The following is a 26,872-nucleotide window of genomic DNA, read 5'->3' as shown; positions in this document are numbered from 1 at the left end:
AGTTTTATTAATTATAAAGGTAAAGGATAAACAAACTGAATAGTATCCCTTCCTGATCTAGAAGATGGGAGTGTTTTGCTTAAGAAATAGACAAATATCTAAATTTTTCATGCCATAATCACACATCTCTAGTGACACTGAACAGAATGCAGCTGTACATCCTAACACAGACCTGCCTGCCAGGCAGTCTCCGGATTATACGAGAGACACAGATAAAGGGGTTACTGATTATCTGCAACAGTCACCAACAGGGAAATTCTGAAGATTTCCTATGCAAATTTTACTAAGGGTGCCAAAGTACCAAATAAAAACCAGCACAAGCAAAGACAAGGTGATAATAATTTAAGTTCAAATATCCCTATTAAGGCAGCCAACACTTGATCTGGCCAATTGAATAACTTCGCAGACTATCAATTAATTTTACCAAGCATTCTGTCCTTGGCATTAATATTCACAAACACTTAAATTATCCTTTCCCAGTCTCATCTGCATTATTCTAGTGCACTCCACACTCTTGAGATTGGAAATGTTTTAATGAAGGAAAAAATACACATAAACAAGTCAGTGATATCACAAGTCAGCCCTTGGTACTCCTCTGAGAAGCTACTGAACTAGACATCATTTCAGAGAATCTTTAAATTTTCATTTCAATTATCAGGATATAAAAAAGTGAAAGCTGAGAAAGAACGAGCATTCCAAGAAGAGTTACAAGACTATTGTGACTCTCCTGATATTTAGATTTTTTTTTAAATTGTGATATTACTCTCAAATACAGATAAACCAGCTTTTAGATATGAAATAATTTAGAAGCTGGAGAAGCAGAAGTTGCAGAAGCTGAACGACAGTCAAGAGTAAAGCGTTCATGAGAAGACTGTCAGAGCTCCAGAGGGCAAAAGCTCTGCACATGAATACAGCCAACATGCTGACACAACCCTTATTTATATTGGTATCTAGTGCACAGCACACCTATGTTCAATAGCTACATTACTTAACAGAAATCATTAAAAAGCAGATTTGCTGCAGAACACCACATTAGATACATCAATTAGCTGTGCAAACCAGCACGTGAGTGGTTCATGTACCATCTTGTGTACACTCACTTGGATGGGGCAGCTTGGAAATCCTGTGACTGCAGAACACACCTCCACCATGCTTAGCCAGAGGGAATTACACAGTCAAGGGCTAAACACCTATGGAGATGGAAGGAGGAGGAGAGACAATGCTGGGTCTAAGAAAAGACTGCTCATCTAACTTGAGAATTCACACTTGCTTTGTGTGTAAAGACAAGCAAGAGACAGACACATGCAGAGCAGTTACACTGAACTGCAAGCCCAAATACTTGCAAGGAGCTAACAAGGCTGTTGCGGAAGTCACTCAGTTTAGCCCTCAAAAAGGTGAAGTGTGACATTACTTCATATTAGGGACATTATATTAGGATAAAGATATATTTGGCAATAGGCACTCATCATATTAGACCAAAATTAGGTACTCCCTGTCCAAGCATTTTCACAGAAAGTGCTTATGAGAAAAACTGGTTTTCTCTCTTTTGAACTGCACTACTGCCAAAATAAACTTTGTAAGACCCCAGGTTAAATCCTCGTTAGCCAATATAACTAACAGTCTTCTTATACGAATAATGAGGAAAAATACAAACAAAATCAACATTATGAGATTTCAATAATTTTAGTAACACTCCTACTGTAATTTTAATCTGTTTTATGTAATAACACTGACTTCCAGTGTTTTCCTTATTAAGTGAAATCACACCGTTACAGAATCTGACTAACCTGCAAGACAGGTTCTCTGAAGGCTTTTCTTCCTCAGCAAGTCATATTATTAAAATTTATCACTGGGCTTTAAGTAAACATAACACTATTTTCATAGTTCAGTAAAAACCAGTCCTAAAGTAAATTGTTGATGTCAAGCAAGCCAACAATCTGAGGGCGGGGAGGCTTAATCTAGAAAGCTCCATTACCTTGCAAGTAGGTTATGAAGCAAGTGAACCATTAAAGTTCAAATCCCCAAAATTATTCCTCTCAAATCCTCAAAATTATTCCTCTACCCATACCCCCCAAATCTGAATTGCTTCTTTTCCAACAGTGATATCCTTTAAGACCTTTGATACTAAGTCAAAATGTTAATAGAGTTTTCAACAGGAACTGAAATTATTTCAAATTAAACTTTTTCCTGTTGAAGTCTTTGTTTTCATCGAAGTTCAATCTATGGAGGGGAATTACAGAAGTATAAGTAGCAGGCATATACAGGACTTGTTCAAAAGGACCAATACTTTCTGGTTTAGCAACAGTTATGAGCTAAGAATGAGGTCAGGGTGCATGGGGAGGCTGTCTCCATCTCACCCATTTGGGGAGATATCCTAAATGACAAGTGCCTACTACCTCCTGCTAAAACTCAAGTCTAGGATACTTGGCGAACAAAACTTTTTCCAAAGGATTTTTGTAAGATATAAGTATTTACAGGCTTATCACAGGGGTGGGGGAGGAAGGATAATCAATCACTTGTATGCAGAGCTGTATTTCAAAATAAGGCATATCAGTAGTCTAAGAAACTGAAAGGCATCTTTTCCTCCACAGTTTGCAAAAGTGTTCATCATGCACTGTCAGCTTCTGGCGGATCAAGTACATGGATGACTTGTAAAAGTCTGTGCAAAAAAGGTACATAATTAAGTTTTTGTTTTGTTTTTGTTTCTCAGACATACACAAAACTTTCAAAAAACGGAACAGGGAGGAAGGAAATCAGACAGCACTGGACAATGGAGAATTGAAAGAAAATCAGTTTTCCCTCTACTTCAATTCTGTAAGACTCAAGTCCTCTGAAAATTAAGTAAAATCACCACCTCAGGTAGATTTACGCAGAACTGATTATCTACCTGCTTCATTAATTTTTCCTTTGGATCCTCAGTGCCAAAATAAAACAATTCTACTGTAGCACAGTAATCGGAGCAGACTGAAGTCTAAACTGCTATTTAAAATTCACAAACCCATCAAACTTGGACTGACAAAAATCTACACTCAGAAACATAGCCATCTGAAATTACATGATCTACACTGCAAAGAAAGCTACACAAAACTCCTCAGTTAAAGTTTTTTTCCTCAGTAGTACCTTAAGACAACTTTGAAGTAGTACTTTGAAAAGAACACAGATACTGTTACTCTGTAATGAGGTTTAAGGAAGCAACATCTGTATTCTGTGCCATTCCTCCCATGCATTCTTCAATAGTATACTTAGTTTTCTTTTAGCTGAATCAACCTAAACTACATCCTCCAGAAAATGAGCACCTCTTAGGAAATAAGGAGTTCACAGGTTATAGTGCCACAACGTGAAAATGTTAGCACACACAAAAAGCCATGACCTCTACAGCAAGTGGGAAGAATTCACAATCCAAAATTAAAAAGATGAAACTCTGATGTGTATCCTGTTATGAGACAGAACAATCTACATTCATGTAATTTTTTAAAGGGAAGTTAAAGCAATGTTGTACTCAATAAGTTTTTCTTATCTATTCCACTTTATTGAACAAAGTCAAATTACTTCCTTGGCCATTAATGTGAATGATGCCAACTTTAACTACTTATTCCATGAAACCTACAGATGTGTATATTTATCCCTGCCTCAACCACTGCCATAGAATTCACCTCCCCTACTTCTGTACTTTAAAAAGTCTCATGTGACAACTGATCACTATCAAATAATACCCTAAGGAAACAAAATTAGGAAATAAACAGTTGTTTTGTAGAATGGAGTGTACAGACCCTAACACAAGTCCTTGCTGTGTTCCATAGATACTCTTGAGTAGAATTCCACTGTTAATACCAAACCTACATAAACTGTAATTAAGAAATGTATCTAAGTGTTACCTGGCACACGATCTCATGAAATTTGTCTTGACAAAGGCCAAAGACCTTCCTGAACTAATTACTGTTGGGTGTTTTTTCCATAAGATTTGATCTGGCATAACCCCTATTTAAAAACTGCAAGTAGCAAGTCATCTCTAACAGAATTCATCTAGGCTCAGAATCAAACATCAAGTAGCACTCTTCATCATCACTCTTCTTCTGTTATGTATTCAGATGCTTTTATCTGATGAGCCATTTTCTCCTTATGTTCCAAGAAATTGGAAAGGGTTAGAGAACAGGTCCTTGGAAGACAAGGGACACAGACAATTACATCATCCTCCCTACAAAATACAAGAACTGGTGATTCTGGAAGAAATCCCTGCCAGATACCCAATAACCTCCCACTTGACACCACTGTGAAGAGATTAAAGGCCCAGGATATTCTTTCTTATTTTTTTTCTTTTAATTCACAGAATATTGTGCACCCAGACAGAAGCCATCAGCACAGCCACCCTAGAGGTCACTCTACCTAAGTCACATGAAATTTGGCAAGGTTCCCATGAATACTGTTTGCAGCATATAAAAAATACTGGGTTTTGTCAGGCTCAGAGTTCTGATTATCCCTCTACAAACCTTATCAATATAATTTCATGTTTTCTTCCAACGCAACATAAAAAGAAAAACAAAATTACCACAATTCCATATAACCCACTAGCAAACCCATTACTGAAGGTATCCCACGACAAAAAGTTGGAAGATCCATGTCACCTGGGAACAAAAATACTCCTATTGCATTTGAGATCAGCTGCAGGGGAGAGGAAGGGAAATTTGTCTACAAGAGTTTTTACAAAGCTGAAATCTCCCTTACTTTTTCAAAAGCAGTGAAGAGTTGGTGCAGAGCTGTCCCACCCTGAGGACAGACGTGCCCAGCTCTCTCCATGGCCCTGCCCATGACCCTTCTCAAGGAAGATGCACATGTCCAAGCAAGGGTTAATAACACCAGAGGGAATCTGACTGCAGACTGGTGCTTAATGGTTAATTGCTTCCAGCAGAGAAGATCACTACAGCAGAAAGCAACAGATCCCCAATGCCATGAAAAGTACCTATGCTTGCAAATCCCAACTTGTCATTTGGTCTTCCTTTGAATCTAAAACCATCTGTCTTATCTTGGAAAAATTTGAGAAGTATTAGAATCACAATTTCTACCATGCTTACATTTATAAATATATACTAGAAAAATATGTAACATCTACCATACAGAAATACATATTGTACTGCATGAAATGAAAGATTTTGTCCTTGGGGAGCAGGAGGGGTAAGAAAAACCTGAACTTACACTTTTGCCCAACTGTCAAGCTTTACTTTGCAGTCTGCAGCACCACTGTTTGTACAAATGGCAGCTGCAACTGATGAGCCATTTCCTCACAGCATCATAGACAAAAAATTCAGTTCCACAATAATTAAAATTACTTTGGTAATTAAAAATAATTTTTTTAAATCTACATTTAAGTTTCAGGGAGTAAGTTAAAACATAACTTAGCACAGAAATATTATAGCTTACTTAGGGTAATAAATAATGACACTTCAGCAAAGAAGTGGTGAAGATGGTAAGAATCACAAAGCCCCACATTTTGAAGTAAAATTTAAATACCAGTCAGAAAGCTGCAAACCATAAGATAAGCTTGTGTTCATCTTATGTCTTCATTTTTCTCAAAGAAAATGTTTTTAAACAGAACAAAATTCAACCAGCTACAATACACATGAGGCTATCAGCTCTTAAACTGTGTGAAACCAAGACAATGCCTGTACTTGTGCAACCAATTACTTGGCTAAATAAGACCATTTATTCAGATTAAAGCCACTAGAATTAATATCCTTATCTTCTTTATATTTTGCTTTGCACTGATCTGAGGTACTGCATGTAAATTGAGAATACATTACTAGAAATTGGTTATTTTTTAAGAAGTATAATCGTGCACATGCATATTTAATTGTTTGTATTGATGATTCTGTAATTTCTTGTCTTTCATTATAGTCAACTCATTATTCATAGTTTACATTTCCAACTGTCAGAACTTTTCAATTGCCATCTCCAAATCAAAAAATGGCATGTCTTAAAGGTGCATTGACACTGACAAGTGTCTTGTTCTGTATTTGCAACCAAAGAGGCTTTCTCAGATTAACTCTCAGGATTGGGAAGTAAAAGGGGATTTTGTTATACCAACGGCTGATGCTCATCACTACAACTGGGAAAAGGAAACATGATTCCAGGATGCATCACACTGTTTTCAAGAGGAAGGAGGTATTAGTGCTGCTTCACAGCCCTCTGGAGGAGACCTCATTTGATGAACCACCCTCAAGAAATGCATAAGTGGAACAGACATGGTGACAGCCAAACTGGGTCGTCAGCAAGAGCCCTGCCTTGTTTAGCTTAGCAAAGCAATTCAGGTCTCTGCAAGGGTACTGGGGATGGGCAGAAAACAACAATTAAACCAAGGACAGGGAGGCAGAGTCAAGTGTCCTGGAATACACTCAGAGTGAAGGACAAGACCATCAGTCACAGCATGAAGGATATGAAGCAGAACTGAAGATATGGACAGTGAGGATCTATTTCAAATGAAGTTGAATCAGCTAGTGAAAGGCATTTTACATATTTCTACAGATAGACAGAATCAAAACAGCTGCCCCAATCCCTTCACATTTTTATCACCATTCACATGAAAAAGCTTTGCAGCCTCCCAAATACATCTGCAACTCAATTGTAATATAAGAGCTGCCTTTGTCTTCTGAATGGTTTTTTCAGCAGCAGGGGAGAGGAAGGAAAATTTGTCAACAAGAGTTTTTACAAAGCTCTCACATATCTTTTAAAACTGCATTTAAAATAAAATAATAAAAAAATAGTATTTTGTGTAAAGGTATGGACAACTTGCAAGGTAAAGCAAACTTGAAAACCTGAAACCAAAATAAAATCATAGGGGAAGGAAATGAGGTCTTTCACTGGTGGATGCACCAGAATACATTGTATTTCATGAGTTTCAGGACAGCATTAAATGCTATCCCCTAGCTGAAAGTGAAATGGCACCAAGTATACAAAATAACAGAATTAACTTAAGTGCAGACAAGCTTGGACTTGAGTGAAAACACACTCCTATCTGTAATACTTGCATGTGCAGCTACCAAGAATCCAGGCTTTCCAGTGAAAAAAAGGGAGGGAAGGAAATTTTGTTTTAATTACACCCATTACAAATTCTTTAGAAGCACATACCCTTTCCCACATGCAATACTTCCCTTCTTTGTAGCTAAACATGACACAGCAGAACACAGCCAATCCACCTCCTACCAGGATTCTGCCTTTCTGTTCTAGGAATATGTTCAACATTTTCCCAGTGATTTTGCAGCCACATGCTAAAAAAAGGTACCAAAAGCTAACAATGAACACGATTCAAGCATTCATTTTCCTAAGTACAATGAGCAAAGTGTTCTGAGCAGGTAGCTGAAACACCCCAAAATTCTCTCAGCTAGCCCTGACAGGCAACAGCCATGCATATAAATTCTTTTCCTAGTCAGAGTTGTTAGAGCTTTAATCGGTTGTTTCAACTTCAATACTGAACAGAAACACATAAAATTAATAGGATTACACAAAACCAACCCACCCCCAAGATGTGCCTTATGAACAGTAGAAAGCACTCATCCAAAGGCAAGTTTAAGATGTGTAAGACAACATCTAGGAATGAACTACCTCACTATGTAATTTCCATGCTACAACTGCAGATGCCCTACTTCAGGAATTATGTTACAAGAAAATGACCTCACTTGTTAACTGTTAAAGGGTTAAACACACATCCTCCTGACAGAAAAATCTCATAAAGCATTAAGAAAAGTCACATTCTGGACATGGGAGAGGCCGTTTTCCTAATGATCCACCAAATGCAATTTCTAAAACTAGCCATGTTTTTCCCTCAACAGAAAAAAAGAAATGTCAGGCAAATTACATATGCTCTACTAGGATATGACACTGACAGTACAAGCCAGAGAAATAATTCTCTATTTCTAAGCCATTTCAATTCTGCAAAAGACAGCATCAGTAAGAAGCAGAGTCCTAGTTTAAATAGTTAAGAGCAATCAGCAAAATTACAGAAGATGCAGCAAGTTAGCCTTCACATCAGAACTGCATTCAAAGGCTGTGTTTCTAATAAATCATTAAAAAGTTAATAAAACCCCAAGTTAAGCTAGTATCCACACAAGATTAGTCCTTGTTCTTCATTATCCTCAAACTGCCAAGCTCTCAATGCTCACCATACACACACATAACATGTCACATCACTTAGTAGTTTCTCATGGCCACGTGAAATACAGTGCTGAAACACATGGTTTGCTTCAAGCACCACCATGGGAGGGAGCAGACATTTACTGAATCAAATGAGGAAATGTGTAAAACTTCAAGTCTTTTAACCCAAATTTACTGCTGCAACTCAAGAATCAGAGAGTCCAAGGAGTCTGTTCAGCTACCCTCCACTAGAATGCAGGGGTGTAAATGGCAGGAAGATAACAATGATTCCAACACACATACAAGGAACAAAAAAAGAAAGTGGCATCTCCAAAACTTTCATCCCGAATGTTCCCTGACCCAAGGATGAAAAGGTTATAATGACACAGTGAGCCAAATTTATGTCTTGGACTGGATTTGCCTGTATTTCATATACCCAGGAAGATTACAAGGAAAACATACAGCACCCATAGTTCTACATTACAGATTCTTAGAAAGAGGTTTTGAGATTTGGATTGTGGGGCTTGTTTTGGGTGAGGCATTAAGGAGAAGCAGAAGGCAGCTGAGCCAAGACATCTGTGACTGCTAAGTCTTTAAGGCAATTCATTGGGAGACTGCAAAAGACAAAGCCAAGTAAACAGCTGGATCAGAAAAACACCATAAAGAACAAGCTGTATACTGGCCCTGCTCGGGTGCATACTGCTCCAGATGTTCTTTGCCTCTTTCAGACCCAAGAAAATAAAACCTGTTCAATGGTCATTCACTACACTGACTACCCTTCATGGATACTACTAACAACAGTTGAGAACAAATAAGAAGCTCCCAATGTGCTCTCCACACCCCAACACTGTCTGGAACAAACTCTCCTTGCAGACAACCCCATGAATTTGGAAATGCTATCAAAGGACAGCTTTGGCTTCTCTGACCATGTGATGAGGGTCTGCGTGCCAGCAGGTGATAATGTACATTGCAAGGAATTCACATACAAAAAAAGCCTTTCCTGGTTGTCAGCTTGAGGGAAGACTATTTTTCACTAGGATGATGAGCAAAACATCAAGACTTCAAAGATGATATACCAAGGCAAGAGCCTAGAATTAAGTACAAGTAATTATTCACAAAAGTTCATAAATCCAAGTAACCAATCCATCAGTCTTAGACAAATGCATAGTAATAGATAAAGCATAAGAAAAAGAGCTAGAATTCTCTGAATGGGACTAACACAATGATCTACTCTATAAGAGTCCCTTTCCCACTGGAATACTAACAGAAAAAGGATCCAGTCAGTTCACCAAAAAACACAACAAACACCTAAACATGCAAACAAAAACCCAAACCAAACAAATGCTGAGGAGCGTTATGCCCTACACCCAAAGGATACAAGCATCAAAAATGCAGAGAGAGGTATCCTGCAAGTCTGCAAATAATAAAAAGAGGAAAGCACATGAGTGCGATCAAACTCCAAGCTTACTGCAGACCATCAAAAAAGGCTAACAGACAGATATCCTTTATGAAAGGGGAAAAAAACTCAATAAGACTTTTTGTTACAAGGAGATAACAAGAACCTAGGCATCTACTGGGAATGACTCAAGGAATGTACATTTTCAAAACACAGAAAGCAACTGGAAGCACTTCCTTTAGCTGTAGCAGCAAGAAAAAAGTACTTGACAGTAAACAATAAGAGTTTCACTGGAAGTGAACCATCAATTCAATGGTTACTGAAGAGGGAAAGGAAGGAAGAATAGCAAGAGACAGATTTCACACCACTAAGAGCTCACAGATGACAAGTCTATGGGAAGGAAGAGTTAATTCTCAAATGACACAATAGAAACAAACAAATTCAAGAAAACCAAGCACAGCAAGAGAATAGAAAACATAGCAAGAGAATAATGACTCAGAAAAAGCACACATGAAGGGAGTAACAAGCATAACAATGCCAAGAGAATAAGAGGGACAAATATGAAAGGCTAAAGACACAAAACAAAAGAACTCTTACTAAACAACTTGAGGCTACTAAGAAATCATTCTATCAGTATACTACTACTGCTAGAATTTCTCCATTACTGAATGGAGAGTGAAAACTGATTATGAAGAACAATCCTTGAAGAGATCAACTACAAGCAGGTGACAAGCACAATTAGCCCAAGTAAATGAGTAAAAATATCCACCCAGTATTGGAAAGAGCCGTATTTCTATTTTTTCCAAGTAGGTTAGATCTGATAACATTCAAGAAACTTTCTCAGGAAATCCTTTGAGTCACCTTAAAATCAATAATCCTATATTTGAAAACTCATGGAGGATGTCTTAGATAATCAGAAGCTTAGAAAAAGGTGAACTATTTATACCCTTTCTTTTAAACAAAGAAACAACCTCATTCCTCAAAGAAAATCCAACCCTTCACCAAAACAAACAAACAAAAAACCCCCAAAAACTGAAGGAGAAAAAAAGGATAGTGAAGGTAGAAACACCTGAGGAATAGATTTTCTTCAGTTGCCAGAAAGTTAAATATACCCAAACAATCTTTTTAAGCACTTAGATGACATGGAGAGAAAGAACAGCCACCTTGGTTATGTCAAACCAGTAACATTTTCTTCAATGAAAGATTTACACAGGGGAGGAAGAATAAATGTCATTACTTACTTGATTAATGTTTCTGACAGCCTTAAGTACTGAAACTTTCTCATGACTAAATTAAGTAGCAGGATCTTGACAATTACCATGAATTTCCAAATAGTTCTAAGTGACTATATGCAAAAGAGGAGCCAACAAGGTCAGACTGACGGAAAGAATGAATGCTACCTTGGGATGCATAGCTTATGTGCCACAGGACATAATCCTTTCACCTAATACTGTTCCAGTAAGTCTCCGAGGGACGACTGCAACTCACTCTGAACACAGGTCTTGGAGCCAGACAGGAACAACTGGAGAAACAACAGACTACCACCAGACACAGCCAATATTACCTGCCAGGAAAGGCTGAGAGAACTGGGGACACCAACCTGACACATCAGAATACTGAGGAGAGAGAAGAGTCAGTTCACTCTATCCACAGCAAACAGAATAAGCAACAAAATGTTTGAATTGCAGCAAGGCAGAATTCTATGCAATAGAAAACTGACAGCAAGCAAAGTAGTTAAGAGGGAAAATAGGCTGCTTGGTGAGGTTGTGGAGTCTCGATCAAATAGGTCATTTTAAAAGCAGGTTAAACAAACAAGTAACAAAAGCAGAATCAGTACTGTCTCCACTGGCCAGAAGACAAATGAATGAGATAAAAATAAGCATGGGAAAAACCTTGAAGTTAAGACTTTAGAGCACTGATAAGAGATTCTCGAATATTACAATCAACTCTGGTGTCAGATTTAAGGAGCTGGTTTACAAAGATGGCTGCTTGGATTTTTGTCTACTTCCTAGAGTGCAATCAAAAACCCCAAAACAACAATGACTAAAAAAACTCCAAACAAACAACAACAAAATAAAACCAACAACAAAAAACCCAACAAAAAGCCAAACAAACAAAAACCCCAAACCCACACCATAAAACAATCTTAAAGAAAATCAATTGTATTCCTCAGACAAATCATCTACCTTTTAATATGTATCCAGGTATATAATTACAAATACTTATGTTCTTTAATATTTTAAAAGAAGATTAAAAACTCAAGAAGTAGTGGAGTCTACCTGATACGATTCACAGAGGGAAAAACAGGGCCAAAAAGCTCAACTCGCCTGGAAGCTACACAGCTCCTGATACACTGCGGTGGTCAGACTACCTGCCTGCTCACAGTTACCCACACACGTGCTCTCTCTCACAAATGCTCAAATGAAAGAGTGATGAGGAAAATGGGAAAAGAAATGACAGTCTAATTAGAAGGATAAATCCCCAAAGTAGCAGTGGGACACAGACATCCTTTCTGCCTCTCCCACCTCTATCTATGGCAGTATAGTGGAGCTGTAAGCCTGTCCAGTATAATTTCCAACTATCCAGGCCAACCAGCTCAGGAGGTCTGACCATGAGGACTGGTTTTCCATAAAGAGGAGCTACCAAGATCCTTCCTGTTCAATAGTGTCAGTCAAATTTTGCTTAAGAGGAAAAGAATCCCAATAGCATATTGGAAGGGCAGGCACAACAGGTGCCAGAAAGATATCTTCCTTCCAGTATCTTCTCATGCTTAAACAGGGATTTGTGCTCCACTAAACTCCAGTAAAGTCCACTAAGCAGAGACACCTACATAGAAATAATCATTGGACCTAACACCTTTCTGATCACGTAGCAACAGTCGTTAATAGATTACTGCTATAGCTATGCAAACTCACGTCACAAACACCACCCTACACAATAGCCATTTTGGTGAAAAAATTAAGACAAAGGACAATTTCTAGTCATAAATAAAGTCTTAAAAGCCTCAATAAAGGCAGTCCATTGCATCAACTATTTTTTGCTGATCATGAGTTAATACCAACACTAAAAAAACTTTGCCTGTAACTTCAAAAAGTTAAACTACTCAAGCACACTATACAAAGAATATATTTCTGGCAGAAGTGTCAGAGACAAGACAATGTAAGCAAAATAAAACAGTGAAGACTAATTTCCTGTTATAAAAAAGAAGAAAATACACGAGTAACAAAAACACCACAGAATTTTTTTTTTCCATCAGACAAATTCATCCCTAACTTGGGAAAACAATTAAAATGTAAAACTGCAATTTTTTGGGAATTAATTTTTATTATTAGGACAATACCTCACATAATGAGGGTTGGAGTGGGAGTGTTGATCTGCTAGAAGGTAGGAAGACTCAGCAGAGGGATCTGGACAGGCTGGATCAGTGGGCCCAAGGGTCTGAGGTTCAATAAGGCTGGGTCCTGCCCCTGGGTCACAGCAACCCCTGCAGTGCCACAGGCTGGGGCAGAGTGGCTGGAAAGGGCCCCGTGGAAAAGAACCTGGGGGTGCTGGTTGAGAGTGGCTGAACATGAGCCAGGTGTGCCCAGGTGGCCAAGAAGGCCAATGGCACCTGGCCTGGATCAGCAGTGGTGTGGCCAGCAGGACCAGGGCAGTGACTGTCACCCCTAGCACTCAGTCCAGGTGTTCAGTTCTCAGCAGTTCACTACAAGGTCACTGAGGTCCAGAGGAGGGACAGGAAGCTGGTGAGGGGTCTGGAGGATAACTCTCATGAAGAGTGGCTGAGGGTGCTGGGGGTGTTTAGCCTGGAGAAAAGCAGGCTCAGGGGTGACATTACTGCTTTCTACAACTCCCTGACAGGAAGCTGTAGCCAGCTGGGGCTCAGTCTCTTCTCCCAGGCAACCAGCAACAGGAAATGGCCTCAAGCTGTGCCAGGGGAGGTTTAGGTTGGACATAAGAAGGAATTTCTTTGTGAAAACAGTTGTTAAACATTGGAATGGACTGCCCATGGAAGTGGTAGAGTCACTATCCCTGAAGGCACTCAAGAAATGACTGGACATGGCACTTACTGCTATGGTTTAGTTGACAAGGTGGTGATCAGTCAAGGCTGGACTCCATGATCTCAGGTCTTTTCCAATTTAATTGACACTGTGATTCTGTATCCGCCGTTTTGTAACATTGTACACTATTTATATACTATTTCACTAAGTTAAGCCTTCATGGAAAAAGCTCATGATCAGGACGTTGATTTTCCCAGGATTATCACAAATATAAACAGGGTTAGGAGTAAATTTGATTTTTTTTTTTAGTGTTTTCAGTGCAAAGGAGGTCTAACACCAGTTAGGATCCTCTAGGCTCTAGCAGAGGAGACACAGACCACCATGGACTTTTGCAGCTTAGCTGTCAAATCATCAGTAACACCTTACTGACTGAGAGGATGAGCCAATCTCACCAACATGTAACACCATCAAGTGCAACCCGTTGACTTCAGAGCTTGTTTCAAAACTAGCTTCACATTTAGACAAATCCTCATTTCTGTGACCTTAGTTAAAAGCCACAAAGGCAACCACACATTCAGACTTCTGTTTGAATCTTGTACTTAAAGAATAAATTACCACAGGCCATTCCTAGCAAGGTTTTAACAAATTTCTAGGGATCAGAACAATCCCCTAAACCTTACACAATCACTAGATTTTTTCACCTGAATAAAAATGAAAACACAGGCTCAGAATTACTTTAAATTATAAACAGAGGAATGTTCCTCTTCATTTTTTAAGATGCAGCCATCAAGTTTACAAAAAACGTACAACAAGCAGTCTAAATGATATTCAATGTGTGACTGCCATAATTTCCACATAATTTTGAAAAGCAGTAAGCTAGGTCACCAATGACAGCACTTCTGAAAACATTAAATAATAATTAATCTTTAACTTAGTTACTATGCAATGTTTCTCAGTACAAAGTTCCATACCCTCCTACATAAGGCTTCAAATCTCTAACTAGTGTATACTGTAGAAGTATGGCAGCCTGTTTTCCAGACAGAAAAGTAATTGTATTTTTTTTCCCTTTCAAAGCATAAGAATCTTTTTGAAAGCTTTTCTTATACCTAAAAATTATGGAACTTTAACTTTATCCACTTTCATTCTTGTGGTTCAGACTATTATGATGCTAAAAAACCCCAGTCTAGGCAGCTTCAGGCTGCTGCTGCAAGCTGTCTCAAATCACAGCAGACACCAGTACAATTCCCTGCAGACTCCCTGAAAAGAAGTGGAGAATGACAGTATAGTGGAGACAAATCTTGGGAGTAGCCAGGAAAAAATGTGAAGATAAAATAAAGATGATCACACAGATAAAACTGCAAAGTTTCTTTGACAGTAAAGGAGAGTTCTATCTCTTGCTGGATGACAAACTAAAACGTTAATTCATCTGAAGCCTATTCCAGTGAAGATCTGGGTTTCAATTACACATTAGCTACAGCCACATAGATAAGTTAAGGCCACTAAAACAAAATTGTGAAAACCTTAGTGAACCTCAGCTAAACTACCATCTGTTGTGGCAGCAGCTTATTGAAGATAAGCAGCCTGGAAGCATTATGGCAATTAAGAAATCTTTTGGTCATTAACTCCACACCAATTAAACACTAAAGGCTGACAGAACCATACTGCAGCCCAGAACTGCTTTTTAAGGTGAACTCTTCTGTTCCCAGTGACTGGTTTCACTATGAGACACCGTGTGGCAAAGAATGTTTAAATATTTAATCAGGTACTTTGTCCATTGGCAGCCCACATATATGTGTGTTCTCCTACTCAAAAATAATTTCCATGCACACATACAAAGTATTGACTTCATACTTACACAGCAACATCTTTAACCCATATTCAAAACCACATTGAAAACCATGTTTCAAAAAGCCTCATGCACACACACATTCTCACTCATGCATCCCCCACTGAAGTGTCTCTGGGCTTGCATCATCAGTATTACCCAAATTCAGAGTGTCATATCTATCTCAGTGAAATATTCCCTATAACACATTTGAAATTGTCAACGGTTGAGTTTAATATAGTTATAGAACTTGAAAGAGATTCCTTAACTTCCTTTAATATTTATAAATTAACAAAAGTCTGCCTATTACAACATGTTTTTCTCAAGGCAATTTAAAATTAAACTACCACTCTTAGTGGAAAAAAACACCTAATAGTAGAAATATCTGAAATACCTGCTCAGCCTCGAGAAGAAAAGAAGAAAAAGAGTACATCTTATCAATGTCTATAAGCATCTGAGAGGAGGGTGTCAAGCACATGGAACCAGGTTCTACTCAGTGGTGCCAGGAAATAGCACAAGAGGCAAGAGCTGGAAACTGATGCACAGGAAGTTCCACCTGAAAAGAGCTGGAAACTGATGCACAGGAAGTTCCACCTAGGAAAAGAACTGCCTCACTATGCAGGTGACTGAGCCCTGGAACAGGCTGCCCAGAGACACTGTGGGTTCTTCCTCACTAGAGATAGTCAAGAACTGTCTGGAAACCACCTGGGGCAAGGTGCTCTAGGAAGACCCTACTCCAGCAGGCAGGTTGGACCAAATGACCCCACCACTGGTCCCATCCAAGTGCAGCAATTCTCTGTAAAATTCAATGGCATCATCACCTCCCTAGCTTAGGAAGACTTCTGCTCTGAGAGCTAAAGTTTCTATTTCTGCACACAGGGAAAGAAAGAAAGAAACAAAAAAGTGGGTGGCAGAGTGTATTCAAGTCTGGCACCCCTGCCTAAAGCCACATCTTTTGCTTCTAAGGAGCCATCATTGATGCAGTTTGACAGCACAAAGCTGAAAGCAGAACAGGAGTCAAGGTAGAGCCTTACAGCACTTTACAACACTACATGTGCACTACATTTAATACTGTTTCCAACATATTTCAACGCTACACATGATGAGATATCCCCTAATACACAGACTTTAGAGTCATGGCTTGCATTAATTAACAGCCTGTTTTCAGGAAAATTATTCAATTGACAGCCTTCTTTTCCTTCCCCCACTTTACAATCCTGGTATCATGACAGACATTCAAAACCTGAGGCACATGACCAAAACTTCTCAGTCAAATTCAAAACACAAGTCAACATCCTGCCATGCTTAGCTAGTGCATTCAACAGTCTGTCTGTCTTTCTTGAACTCAATTGTCCATTTCAAAAGGCCAGGCATATTTCACGAACCATCAACAATGCTTGCTCTTTTACAGTTTTCTCCCCTCATTCACATTAACTCATCTCCTACTTCATCCAAGAGGAAAAAATTTTGACATTTTAGTCTTATTCTATCCCTCCAAAGACCCCACCCTCATTCACTACCCACAGATTTCTGCTAACTTACCAACCCTGTAACTGCCACCTGTTTCTTCTGACATATGAGGAGAACAAAAGCACAGCAAAAAAGACCAGTCCTGGAGAAAGAAGTGTTTGTCTACAAAAAAGGTGCCGCGTCAGGGTCTTGTTCAGATGTCAGTCTAGTTGGCAAATATCCATGTTTAGAGCTCCTGAATCATTGCTGGTGGTTAGAGCTCAGCATTAACACTGAGTTATCCTGCACTAGCTCTGGCAGCAGCCAGCCCTGCCAGCACACAGCTGTGCCAAAACCACCTGAGAGGCAGCTTACTACCCTAAATCCAGATCATATATTAGCTTAGATAACCATTTTTTATAAAAGCTGGCTCAGGAGATAGATGGTCCTAACAAAACATATGCATTTCCCCCCTTCTCAATAGCTTTATGAGTGTTATAACTGAAATTCCCAGTACTCCAAAACCTCCTTCAGCTTCTAATGCTGCAGAGAAACATGCCTACTACTCCACTCCTCACTTTCCAGTACCCTTTCTGAGGACTAACTTTAGAGGTTACTTCTGCTATGCCTGCAGACTTCCTAAAGGAGGTGAAACCTAAAGGAGGAAGTAAAAAGATAATGATACAAAAACATACCTCAATTGATTCACTGTTGTCCACACAAGTCTAAGTAGGAAAACCCTTTGAGTGGGTTTCAGTTGCCAGTGTTTTTATTCTTAATTCAAAAAATGACAAATAGTTATGGGTACATGGAGCCCTTTACATTTTTAAATGACAACTACTGGATTTAATTACTACAGCTAACTTATCAATCTTTTACTATTTAATACAAGATATCAATCATTAGAGTTGTATATTCTAGTGATGCATGCATATGTTAATACCCCATATTTAGAAAGCTCGTGTCTACAGCACATGTACAGGTTTGTGACATAAATTAAACACCACCAAGTTCTCTACACAGTTTAGTCTTGCTTTAAGTAGAGCAGCTACTATTTCCAAAAAGAGCAACTGGCTTAGGAATCCAAGTGAGCAAAGCTAATATTGCCATGCAAGCCATGACTAAACAACCACTTCTGATACTGTAGGCATAATTAGTATCTAGAAGAATAAAGATGGGCATCTGAAAATTTACATCTAGAACAGTGAAGTCCCCTGTGCTGCCAGCCAGACACTTCTATCCAGCCTGCTACCTCTCCCTGGAGAAGAGCAGAAACAGCTATTTAGAGCAGCAAACACTGCCCCAACAGCTGATCACATCCTCCATCTGTCTGCAGCTCAACACAGACCACTGAACTGCTGCCAAAGCAGTTAAAGAAGAAAAAAAAAAAAAAAAGCCAGCAGCTTTTTCCTACAAGCAACTGTCATCCACGAACCCTCCCAGAAATTAGTCCTCAATAGCTATTGTGGCTCCTCCTGGACCACAAGCAATTTACCTCCCACAGGCACGTTCTAAGAGGGCTAGGAGATGCGTCCATAAGAGAAACCCTGAAGTCCAGATAGATGCCATAAGTGACAAGTTTGCTCAAGATCCAGGCAGTCCACAGTTCTGGACTTCAAAATAATTACACTTGTGACCTTGTAGAAACTTAATTATTTACCTGGATGATTGTTGTCTCATGTTTTTGAACATCCTTTGCAAGTAAATACCTGTCAAAGCTACTACAAGCCAGTTCAACAGATGAGCGTGTGAAAGGAGGACTAATGCAAAGGACTACTGTGCACGAGGACTTTGTGACCTTCCACAGTAAGTAACAATACAGGGGCACCTACAACCTATTGTAGCTTGTTCCTCTAGGCCTGAGGAGAGACTATGTATAGGAATGTTTCATGGAAGCACACAGATTTTCTGAAAAATGTACAATGAAGTAAATCTTTTATTTCCTCCTTATAAATGAGCCAAGTTACTCTTTCAGATATGACCCAACGGGGCTTGTATCATAACCTATTTGAGCTTCCACTTTTTTCGTTTTTTTAAGATAAGAAATCATAACTGAGTAGGCAGGTAGAGCTAAGCATGGCCTCCTACACAGGCTTTTCACCTTGTCAGACTTCAGCTTGTACCAAAATGTCTCCAGGCTCCCTTCAATAAAGAGTGGAGAGACAGCCCCTCTAGAGAGCGATGCAACAGGAACCTGCCTCTCAGATGCCTGAGTGGGTTCTATCACTACTAGGAATTTTGAGATGGAGAGAACTACCTTTGTGGCTTTTGCAAAAGAAGGGGAGTTGATTATTTAAGAACATGGTTAAAGTTCCCACTCCAAGGAAGTTTTTCACCAGTCCAACATGAACAACTTCAGTTCAACAGCTTAGAAGAGGCTCACAGGCAACCCCATTAATATTCCCCCTAAAATTCACTTTGCAAAACAGTGCCTGGACTAACTTCTGCATCACTAAAGCAGCTGTACATCCTCTATTAAAAAAAGTAAATAACAAGAGAATATTTAGGAAAAAATATTTACTTCAGGTAAACGCTATGTTGCTTAGATTTATCTTCAATAGTATTTCTGGTGTGTTTCCTCACAGGGGAGGAGGTGAAGGTCAGTAATGTCACAGGCTGCCTTGAATTTTTACAACACAAAATTAAGTAATTGTTATGTCAAAAAAAAAGACGTACTTATTGTACTGCATTCTCAGAAAAGCCTCAATTCAGGCAGTTCCTGTAATACCATTAAGAGTAACATCATACATGTGATTTCCCTGTTGAACTCTTCATTTGCAGCAAAGAAGGAACTGAACTGCAGTATTCTTTGAGACTTTTAACTAAAATATTTCATGTTTAATTATCCTAGGAAAATTCCACATATGGAATACTCTTTCTCAAAACAGAGCAGTCCACAGCTACCTTAGTCACCATTAAATTAAAAAAAAATACCTCAAGAAAGGAAAATGTAGGGACTGTTTCCATTATCTTAATAAAAGGGATATATGACCTCCTTTCCCATCAGTGAAGGAGCCCCAATAAATATTAAACCTTCTCTGATTACTCAGATCCATACAAACCCAGAACACTGCCTAGCACATCCATGAAGTCCTGTACGTCTAAGCAAAGCAAGTTTATTTCCCAGTTATTTCTCCCAATCACTTCTCCACAACATGTCTTCAGTAGATCTGTATTTGCTCAGGACCACCCTTGCTAAATACACACATCAAGGTCTGAACATTACTCTCATAGGCATCAAGCACCACCAAACTGAATTTCCACTTCCACTCAGCTCTCCTTGCCAGGCAGAAGAGAGGCTGACTGGATCTCTCACTGTAAAGGAGAAAGGATCCAAAGACTCCCCCCAGGAAGAGATACCACTGCAACAGGGTAAATGCCATAACCAAGAAAATAATGTAATATTAAATGCTTACATAAAGCTTCACATACTGTTTGGGGTCAAAAAACTTGCAGGACAAGAACCTTGAATATTCTCATCAATATACACTTATTTCAGAACTAACTTTTCAAACTAATCTAGTTCCAAATTAAATCAACAAGGTTTTGCTTCCACAGTCAGGAAACAAAAGGGAGGAGAGGAAGGGAGTCACTATGTTTTTTAGAGTAAAAAAATTCTCTCTCTCAATCTCTCCCATTTTGCAACCAATACAGCAAGGAGAAAAAAAATGCTCTGCCTTCACACCTGGAATCAAACGTCTCCTAACAAAGCCAGAGGAGGATCCTCAGCTGATACGGATTAGACACTGCCGAACCAGGTGCCATTTTTTTCAGACAAACTTTAGGCATGTTTTTTCATTTAACAATTCAAAACCCACTATTGTCATTATCAGGTGACCATGATTTTGCAGGTGCAGGAGGTGGGGGAGAAGTGGAATGCTCAGGGATTGGATATACATCAAGGTCATGAGTACACACAGGCACACTCTTCCCAGGAGCAGCATTACGAGATCTGACCCAATCACTGGAATGTGTGCCTCTGGTCTCAGGTCTATTAGCTGAAAAATGCCTTAACTGAGCATGGGAAGAAGCTATGAAAGAGCTAATAATGTGAATGTTATGCAATCACTAAGCTTGTTTTAAAGTTTGAAATGTTCTGTTTAGATACTGCTTCTAAATTAGCAAGTTAACTCAACCATACCATCTAAAGCAAATCCTAATAGTTTTATCCCATTCTGTCTCCTTTTATTACAAAAAGCAGAGCATAAGCTCTTCAGGGCAGGCACTGCAAGTCTATAACCAAAAAAAAAAAAAAAAAAAAAAGTGAACTACCTTTAATGAGAGGAAGACATTTACTACCTGACTGTCACAAAGGCTTGTTTTTCTTCAAGTCAGTGTTTATAAGTACCGACTGCCTCAGCCTGAGGAGCAGAGGTTATAATACTGTTTTATTAATTGGAGTTTATCTAGTTCACCTAAGCCTTGACAAAAATTGGCCAAAAGAAGTTTGCTTTTGGAGAGGAGGAGACTCTACTTAAAAGCTAGCTATCTGCTGAATTTCTGAGCTCCTGACAAAGCTCCTCTATTGAGTGTTTGAATCACGGAAGAGGAAGAGAGAACAGGGAAAATCTGAAATCACAAATCAAACACAGATATCACTAAAACACAATGAGCTACAAAGCTGCTGAAGCAATTGGCAATGTACATTCTGCTATGTATAGAATCTCTATTTAAAAAGCAGTACCCCATAATAAAAAAAATAGTCTGCTGAAGTATTTTATGAAATTCTAAAACAGCTCTCCAATGTGAGAAGATTCAATCAATACATTACTATGTTTGACATACAATACTTTGAAAAATGCAAGCAAAACAATCGTAAAATGGCTACTAAATTATTCCCTACAATAACACAAGACTGGTCAGGCCTGTAACAAAAAGTATTTCTTCTTGTTCTTGTGTTGATAAGCTACTGACACGCCACTCTTCCCTCCAAAGTACCTGAACATACTAATGAATAACCAATTTTGTTATAGTATATGTATGAATTATGCAGGGGTTGCTAGAGATAATCAAATGCCTCTCACAACATCAATAATCCAACTGTCCGTCAAAAATTTATAGGAACAAATTAAGAAAGCCTGATGCAACACATTACTGAAATAAAACAAAACCAAACCAAAACAGAACAGAAAGCAACACCTATTTCTATAAATACACATATTAAAAAGAAAAGCCCTAGAGAAGTCCTGCAGCAGCACTGGACAACTAAATGTCTTGGTTTCCAGTTCCAGTTAAATTTGACACAGTTACAGGTTTTCAAAACTGAGACTCCCTTGTACTGATACACTGCCAATGCACCCTTAACTTCACTGGCACTGCAAACCATCTGAGAGTGCTTCAGAGGATGAATTCAGATGTATTAAGCATGTGCATGGAATAACATACCTTCCAGGAAGATTCCGTTAGGAGTTGCCCACTTGCATCCCAGAACAAGACTTAGCATGTACTCTAATGCAGAATTTAGCCTACAGTCTTAAAAAAACCCTCCAGATAAGATGTATAAAAACCTCAATTCAAATTTATTTGTTAGCTCTAACAGGGTTAGCTAGAATTTCAATACTGGCACATGAGCTTTCAGTCTGAACCATAAATACATTCATTTTTAAACTACAGTCAACCTATTTCAAAAGCAGGTTCAAAGTATACATTATCCTGAACAATTATTGACACACAAGAACGTGGACCACACATAGGATTATTCATTTAACATCCTGCTTCATTCTGTCTTTTAGGCAAGTTTTGAAAGAATCAACTAACAGAACACGAATAGAAGGATGTGTCCATCCCACCCAGAATGGTTGCCATAAAACCAGGTAAGTGACAAAAGCAGGAGAGCAATGAGAGCATGAGAACAAGTAGGAACACACTACACTGTACAACAAACACTAAATTTTGTGGGGGACTGGTGGTTATATTTTACATGTTTTCAAAGATTAAATATTTTAGTTTGTTCAGCAGAGAACTGGTTGATGATTTCTTTTACCCACCAAAGGGAACTTTACATTATTCTGGGTAAGATGAAACTAAAGCAAGTCTGGTTACTACTTTACAGCTATTAGTGTGTTGCTTACTCTCCATCCAGCCAAAACCAACATTGCATCTAATTTTGAAGTGATCTGTCCTGTAAAATACAGTTTTCCTTCTCAACTTCACCCAGAAAAAATATCTGCTGGTCTTTCACTCAAAACACCAAGTCTTGTTTTGACCACGTACCTTAAACTATCAAATTTTTACACACTATTAAGGTGATCCTATTTTCACATCAGCAAGAGTCATACAATGACGCTTTAAGATTTCACCTTTGCAACAAGATTATCAGCAAATTTTTAAGTACTGGCACTTTTCATGGCACAACCATTGGAAAGCTATTGAAAGTGTCATGAAAGAGGTCACTGAAACCACTATGGAGTAAGCAGCACAAACTTTAAAGGAGCATTATGGGGTATAAGCATTTACCTTCCAAGAAACTGAGCACAGGGATTTACCTATCCTCAAAACCTCATTCTAACATGCTTACTGTTTGATTGATCAACATCTCTGCTGCAGGTGTATTCTAGTTTAACAAACTCATCTGTTTGTTTAACTGACTTAACTCCCCACTCGCCCATCAGTCTTCAGAACCCCTTGTATCACACTACAAATGGAAATGGAAACATTTGACAAATTGCATACGCATTTAAGAGTAGAGGCAAAAAAGACCAATTAAGACAAAGTCACAAATGCATTAAGTCACATGTTGTGCACACTTACAAAAGTATGAATAACATGTAAGCAAGTCTAATAGACAGATGTATTCTCCCAAAAATTTAGTGCTGAAACACAGTACTTAATCTTCAAGACATGACATACTTCCAGAGAGACTGAGAAATTTTATTTGTAGCTACCTAGTCTGAAAGAAATAAGGAACACGAAGTAGGTAGACTAGCAATGGTTTTAGCTTTTAAGATCAGTTTCAGAAAGATCCCACGTAGTCGGATGAGAACCAAAGTTCTAGACTATACATAACCACACGGCACAAACATCAAAATATTGGGGGTAGCGCAGCCACATCAATGTCCCATTCTGAGCATCATTTCGCTGCTGCTTTTATTTCCCTTGGTATGATGTCTAACAGTATCTAGGAACCTGTGCCTGTAAAGGCTTGTGATCTAAGACATAAAACAAGACACATCTTCTTGGTGCAGGTTTAGTTAGAACAGTGTTGAGTGATGACTTGCAAAGTTGCAAATAAAAACCTGCACACCTCTTATCATAAGGCACATCATTCTTCTGGATATCTAAGTCACATATAGGCTACTGTCCCAAAAGGAAATTATGCATGAAGTTAAGTGTCAGATTAGGACAGACATACAGAAACAGTTAATCTAAAGTACAGTAGCCAAGTATGAAAGCGTATGAATCCAAGCTTTAAAGAGAGGGGGGAAAAAAGTCAACCGACAATCACCAGATTGATTGTTGACCCAGCAAAAGAGATGGGCACAAAACTACATGGAGAACAAAATAAACCCATTTGTTCTAGCGTGGCATTTCAGACATGCTACATCACAAAAGCCAATTCTTTCATTTCCCCTTCACGTGCTCAACAAGTTTATGAGAGCAAGAGGAAACGGAGCAGGTGGTATGACATACACATGGAAGTCTGAAGATGCTGTCAGCAGGAAATGCTGCTGTAAATATGATAGCTGAACACAAGCTCTGTGTTGATAACAAAAAACTTGAGGTAACCTTTACAGAAGAAAGGAAAATGAACTTATTTGCTCTTTTGCTACTTGAACCAATAGGACACCTTTTTAAGGGCTTAATCCTTGAGTATTTTTTCTTGGAAAAAAAAAAATCAGTTAAACTACACAATCTGCTCCCGATAAATTTCACTATAATATGAAATAATGTAACAGATCTGAATTATTCTAAGGCACCAGAGTGCCAACCACAGTCCAAGCTACAATGAACCTCCTATGCTTAATAACGAAGTTGGCTACTGCAAAAAGGGCGTAATGGAGGTGTCTTTTTGCATTCTCAAGGCCTGCCCGCCTATTTCTTACATCTCCTCCATTAAGGTGAGACCCCGCGGATGGGGACGCCGAAGCTGATTCCAGGACAAACCCCAGGACGACGCGGCCCCGCGCAGCCGGCGCGGCCCTTCCCCCACAAAGGGTGGGGAGCTGAGGAGCTGCCCAGCCCCGCCGCCCCCTCCCCGCAGCCCCGGGGCCCAGCCCCGAGACCCCCGCCGGGGCCCGAGCGGGCCGGGGGCACGGGGGGGGATGGCGCGGCGCGGCCCCCTGGCTCCAGCGCGGGTGTGCGATGTCACCGCGCCCGCCCCGGCCCCGCTCACCTCGCCGTGTCCCGCCGCGGCCCCGGCGCCGCCCGGGGCTCCGCTGCCGCCGCCCGGAGCTGTCAGCAGGGCGCCCACCGCGCCCGGCGGGGCGGGGGCCGCTGCCGCCGCACCCCCGGCCTTGCCCAGCCCGCCGGTGCCGCCGCTGGGTCCCGGCCCGCCGGTGCTGCCGAGGCCGCCGCCCCGCTTGTTCTTCCGGCGCTTCGCTCCGCGCTTGGCGTCGGCCGGACTCATGGTGCTGACACCCGGGCACGGGAGGAGGGAGCGCCGGGGAAGAGGAGGAGGTGGGGGGAAGGGGCGCGGGGTCGCGCCAAGCGCCCGGGGCTGGCGAGGCCGGGCGGGGCCGGAGCTCCCCGGGCGGCGCGGGCGAAGCGGGGCTGTCACGGCCACGGGGACTCGCTCGGCCCCGGCGCCGCTGGGCAGAGTTACCGTCCAATATGGCGGACACAAGGGGAAAGTGATCCCCCTTTACGTTGGGGGGCTCCCCCTCGGCGCTGACGGGAACCGGCCGCGCTCGGCACGCTGGGAGGCGTAGTTCTGCGCCTCGCTGTAACCTAACGTTGGGACTGTCATTGGACTACAATTCCCAGCGTGCATCGCGACGCCCGCCTGGGCGCGGCGGATGAGCTCATCCGTCCCCGCGATGGCTGCTGGGAGTTGTAGTCCTTCGGGTTGCCGTTAGCCGCGCCGGCCAGCGTTGCCACCCCGGTCAAGGGACTACAGCGCCGCCCAAAAGCCATGTGACGCCTTAAAGGGGCCGCAGCGCTCGGGGATGGGGCGTGAGGGGATGTTTTAGGCAGAGCCCCGTGTAAGGGGCCGCAGCCCGCCTGCTGCTCCAACATAACACAGCCCTTGAGTGTAGGGCTCTTGTCATACTGTCTCTGTGCAACCATCCCTCAGAACAACACAGGCACCACCATTCCCAAAGCCCACACAAGGCAGGCTGAAAATGGAGGTTACACCACGCGCACTGGGGCTGAGAGCACTGATGTGCCCTGAAGAGCCGAGAGGCCACTGCCTGAGTCACCATACCTGGGAGAGCTCAATAAACGTGTAGCTGTGGTGCTTCGTGATAGTTTAGTAGTTTGGCACATGGTCTGGTGGTGGACTTGGCAGTGCTGGGTTAATGGTTGGACTCATTGGTCTCAGAGGTCTTTAGAACCTGGAAGAGTCCATGATTCCTGTTGTTCCTCACAGTGCGCAGTCACACGCAGGCCCAGGAAAGGTGAAATGCTGTGGCTCTGTGCTTTGACGTGTCTGAGTGGCGTGATGCAAAAATCATAGATGTGAGCTCATTAAAACTGGTGATAACTTCATGGGACCGTGGAATCCATTAGGTTGGAAAAGACCTCTGCAATCGAGTCCAGCCTATGACCAAACACCACCATGTCAATTAAACCATGGCACTGAGTGCCATGTCCAGTCTTTCCTTAAGCATCTCCAGGGATGTGACTCCACCATCTCCTTTTGCAGCCCATTCCAATGTCTAATCACCCTTTCCGTGGAGAAGCTCATCCCAATGTCCAACCTAAAGCTCCCCTGGCACAGCTTAAGACTGTGTCCTCTTATCCTGTCATTTTCTGAAGAAGAGACCAACCCTCACCTGACTACAGCCTCCTTCCCTGTAGCAGGGATCAATAAGGTCACCCCTAAGCCTCCTTTTCTCCAGGCTGAACATCCCCAGCTCCCTCAGCTGCTCCTCATCCAAGCGGTGCTCCAGACCCTCCACAGCTCCATCGCCCTTCTCTGGA

General features: G+C 40.7%; 1 protein-coding gene across 2 annotated transcripts in view; it reads right to left on the bottom strand.

Annotated features, from left to right (window-relative positions):
* FAM193A (family with sequence similarity 193 member A) overlaps positions 1-25,665 on the bottom strand; it is a 77,770-nt gene extending 52,105 nt beyond the window's left edge. The window contains exon 1 of one of the 2 annotated variants that reach the window (XM_038134207.1): positions 25,122-25,665. In XM_038134207.1, coding sequence (XP_037990135.1) covers positions 25,122-25,355 — 234 coding nt within the window. In that variant the 5' untranslated portion in view covers positions 25,356-25,665. The remainder of the gene's footprint in view (positions 1-25,121) is intronic. The other variant, XM_038134206.1, reaches the window with a different exon arrangement.
* Positions 25,666-26,872: the final 1,207 nt, after the last annotated feature.

The sequence above is a fragment of the Motacilla alba genome, chromosome 4 (assembly GCF_015832195.1).
Source record: "Motacilla alba alba isolate MOTALB_02 chromosome 4, Motacilla_alba_V1.0_pri, whole genome shotgun sequence".
In the NCBI taxonomy this organism is placed as follows: domain Eukaryota; kingdom Metazoa; phylum Chordata; class Aves; order Passeriformes; family Motacillidae; genus Motacilla; species Motacilla alba.
The sequence above is the reverse complement of the archived record's forward strand: the minus strand, read 5'-3'. Positions and strand labels throughout refer to the sequence as shown.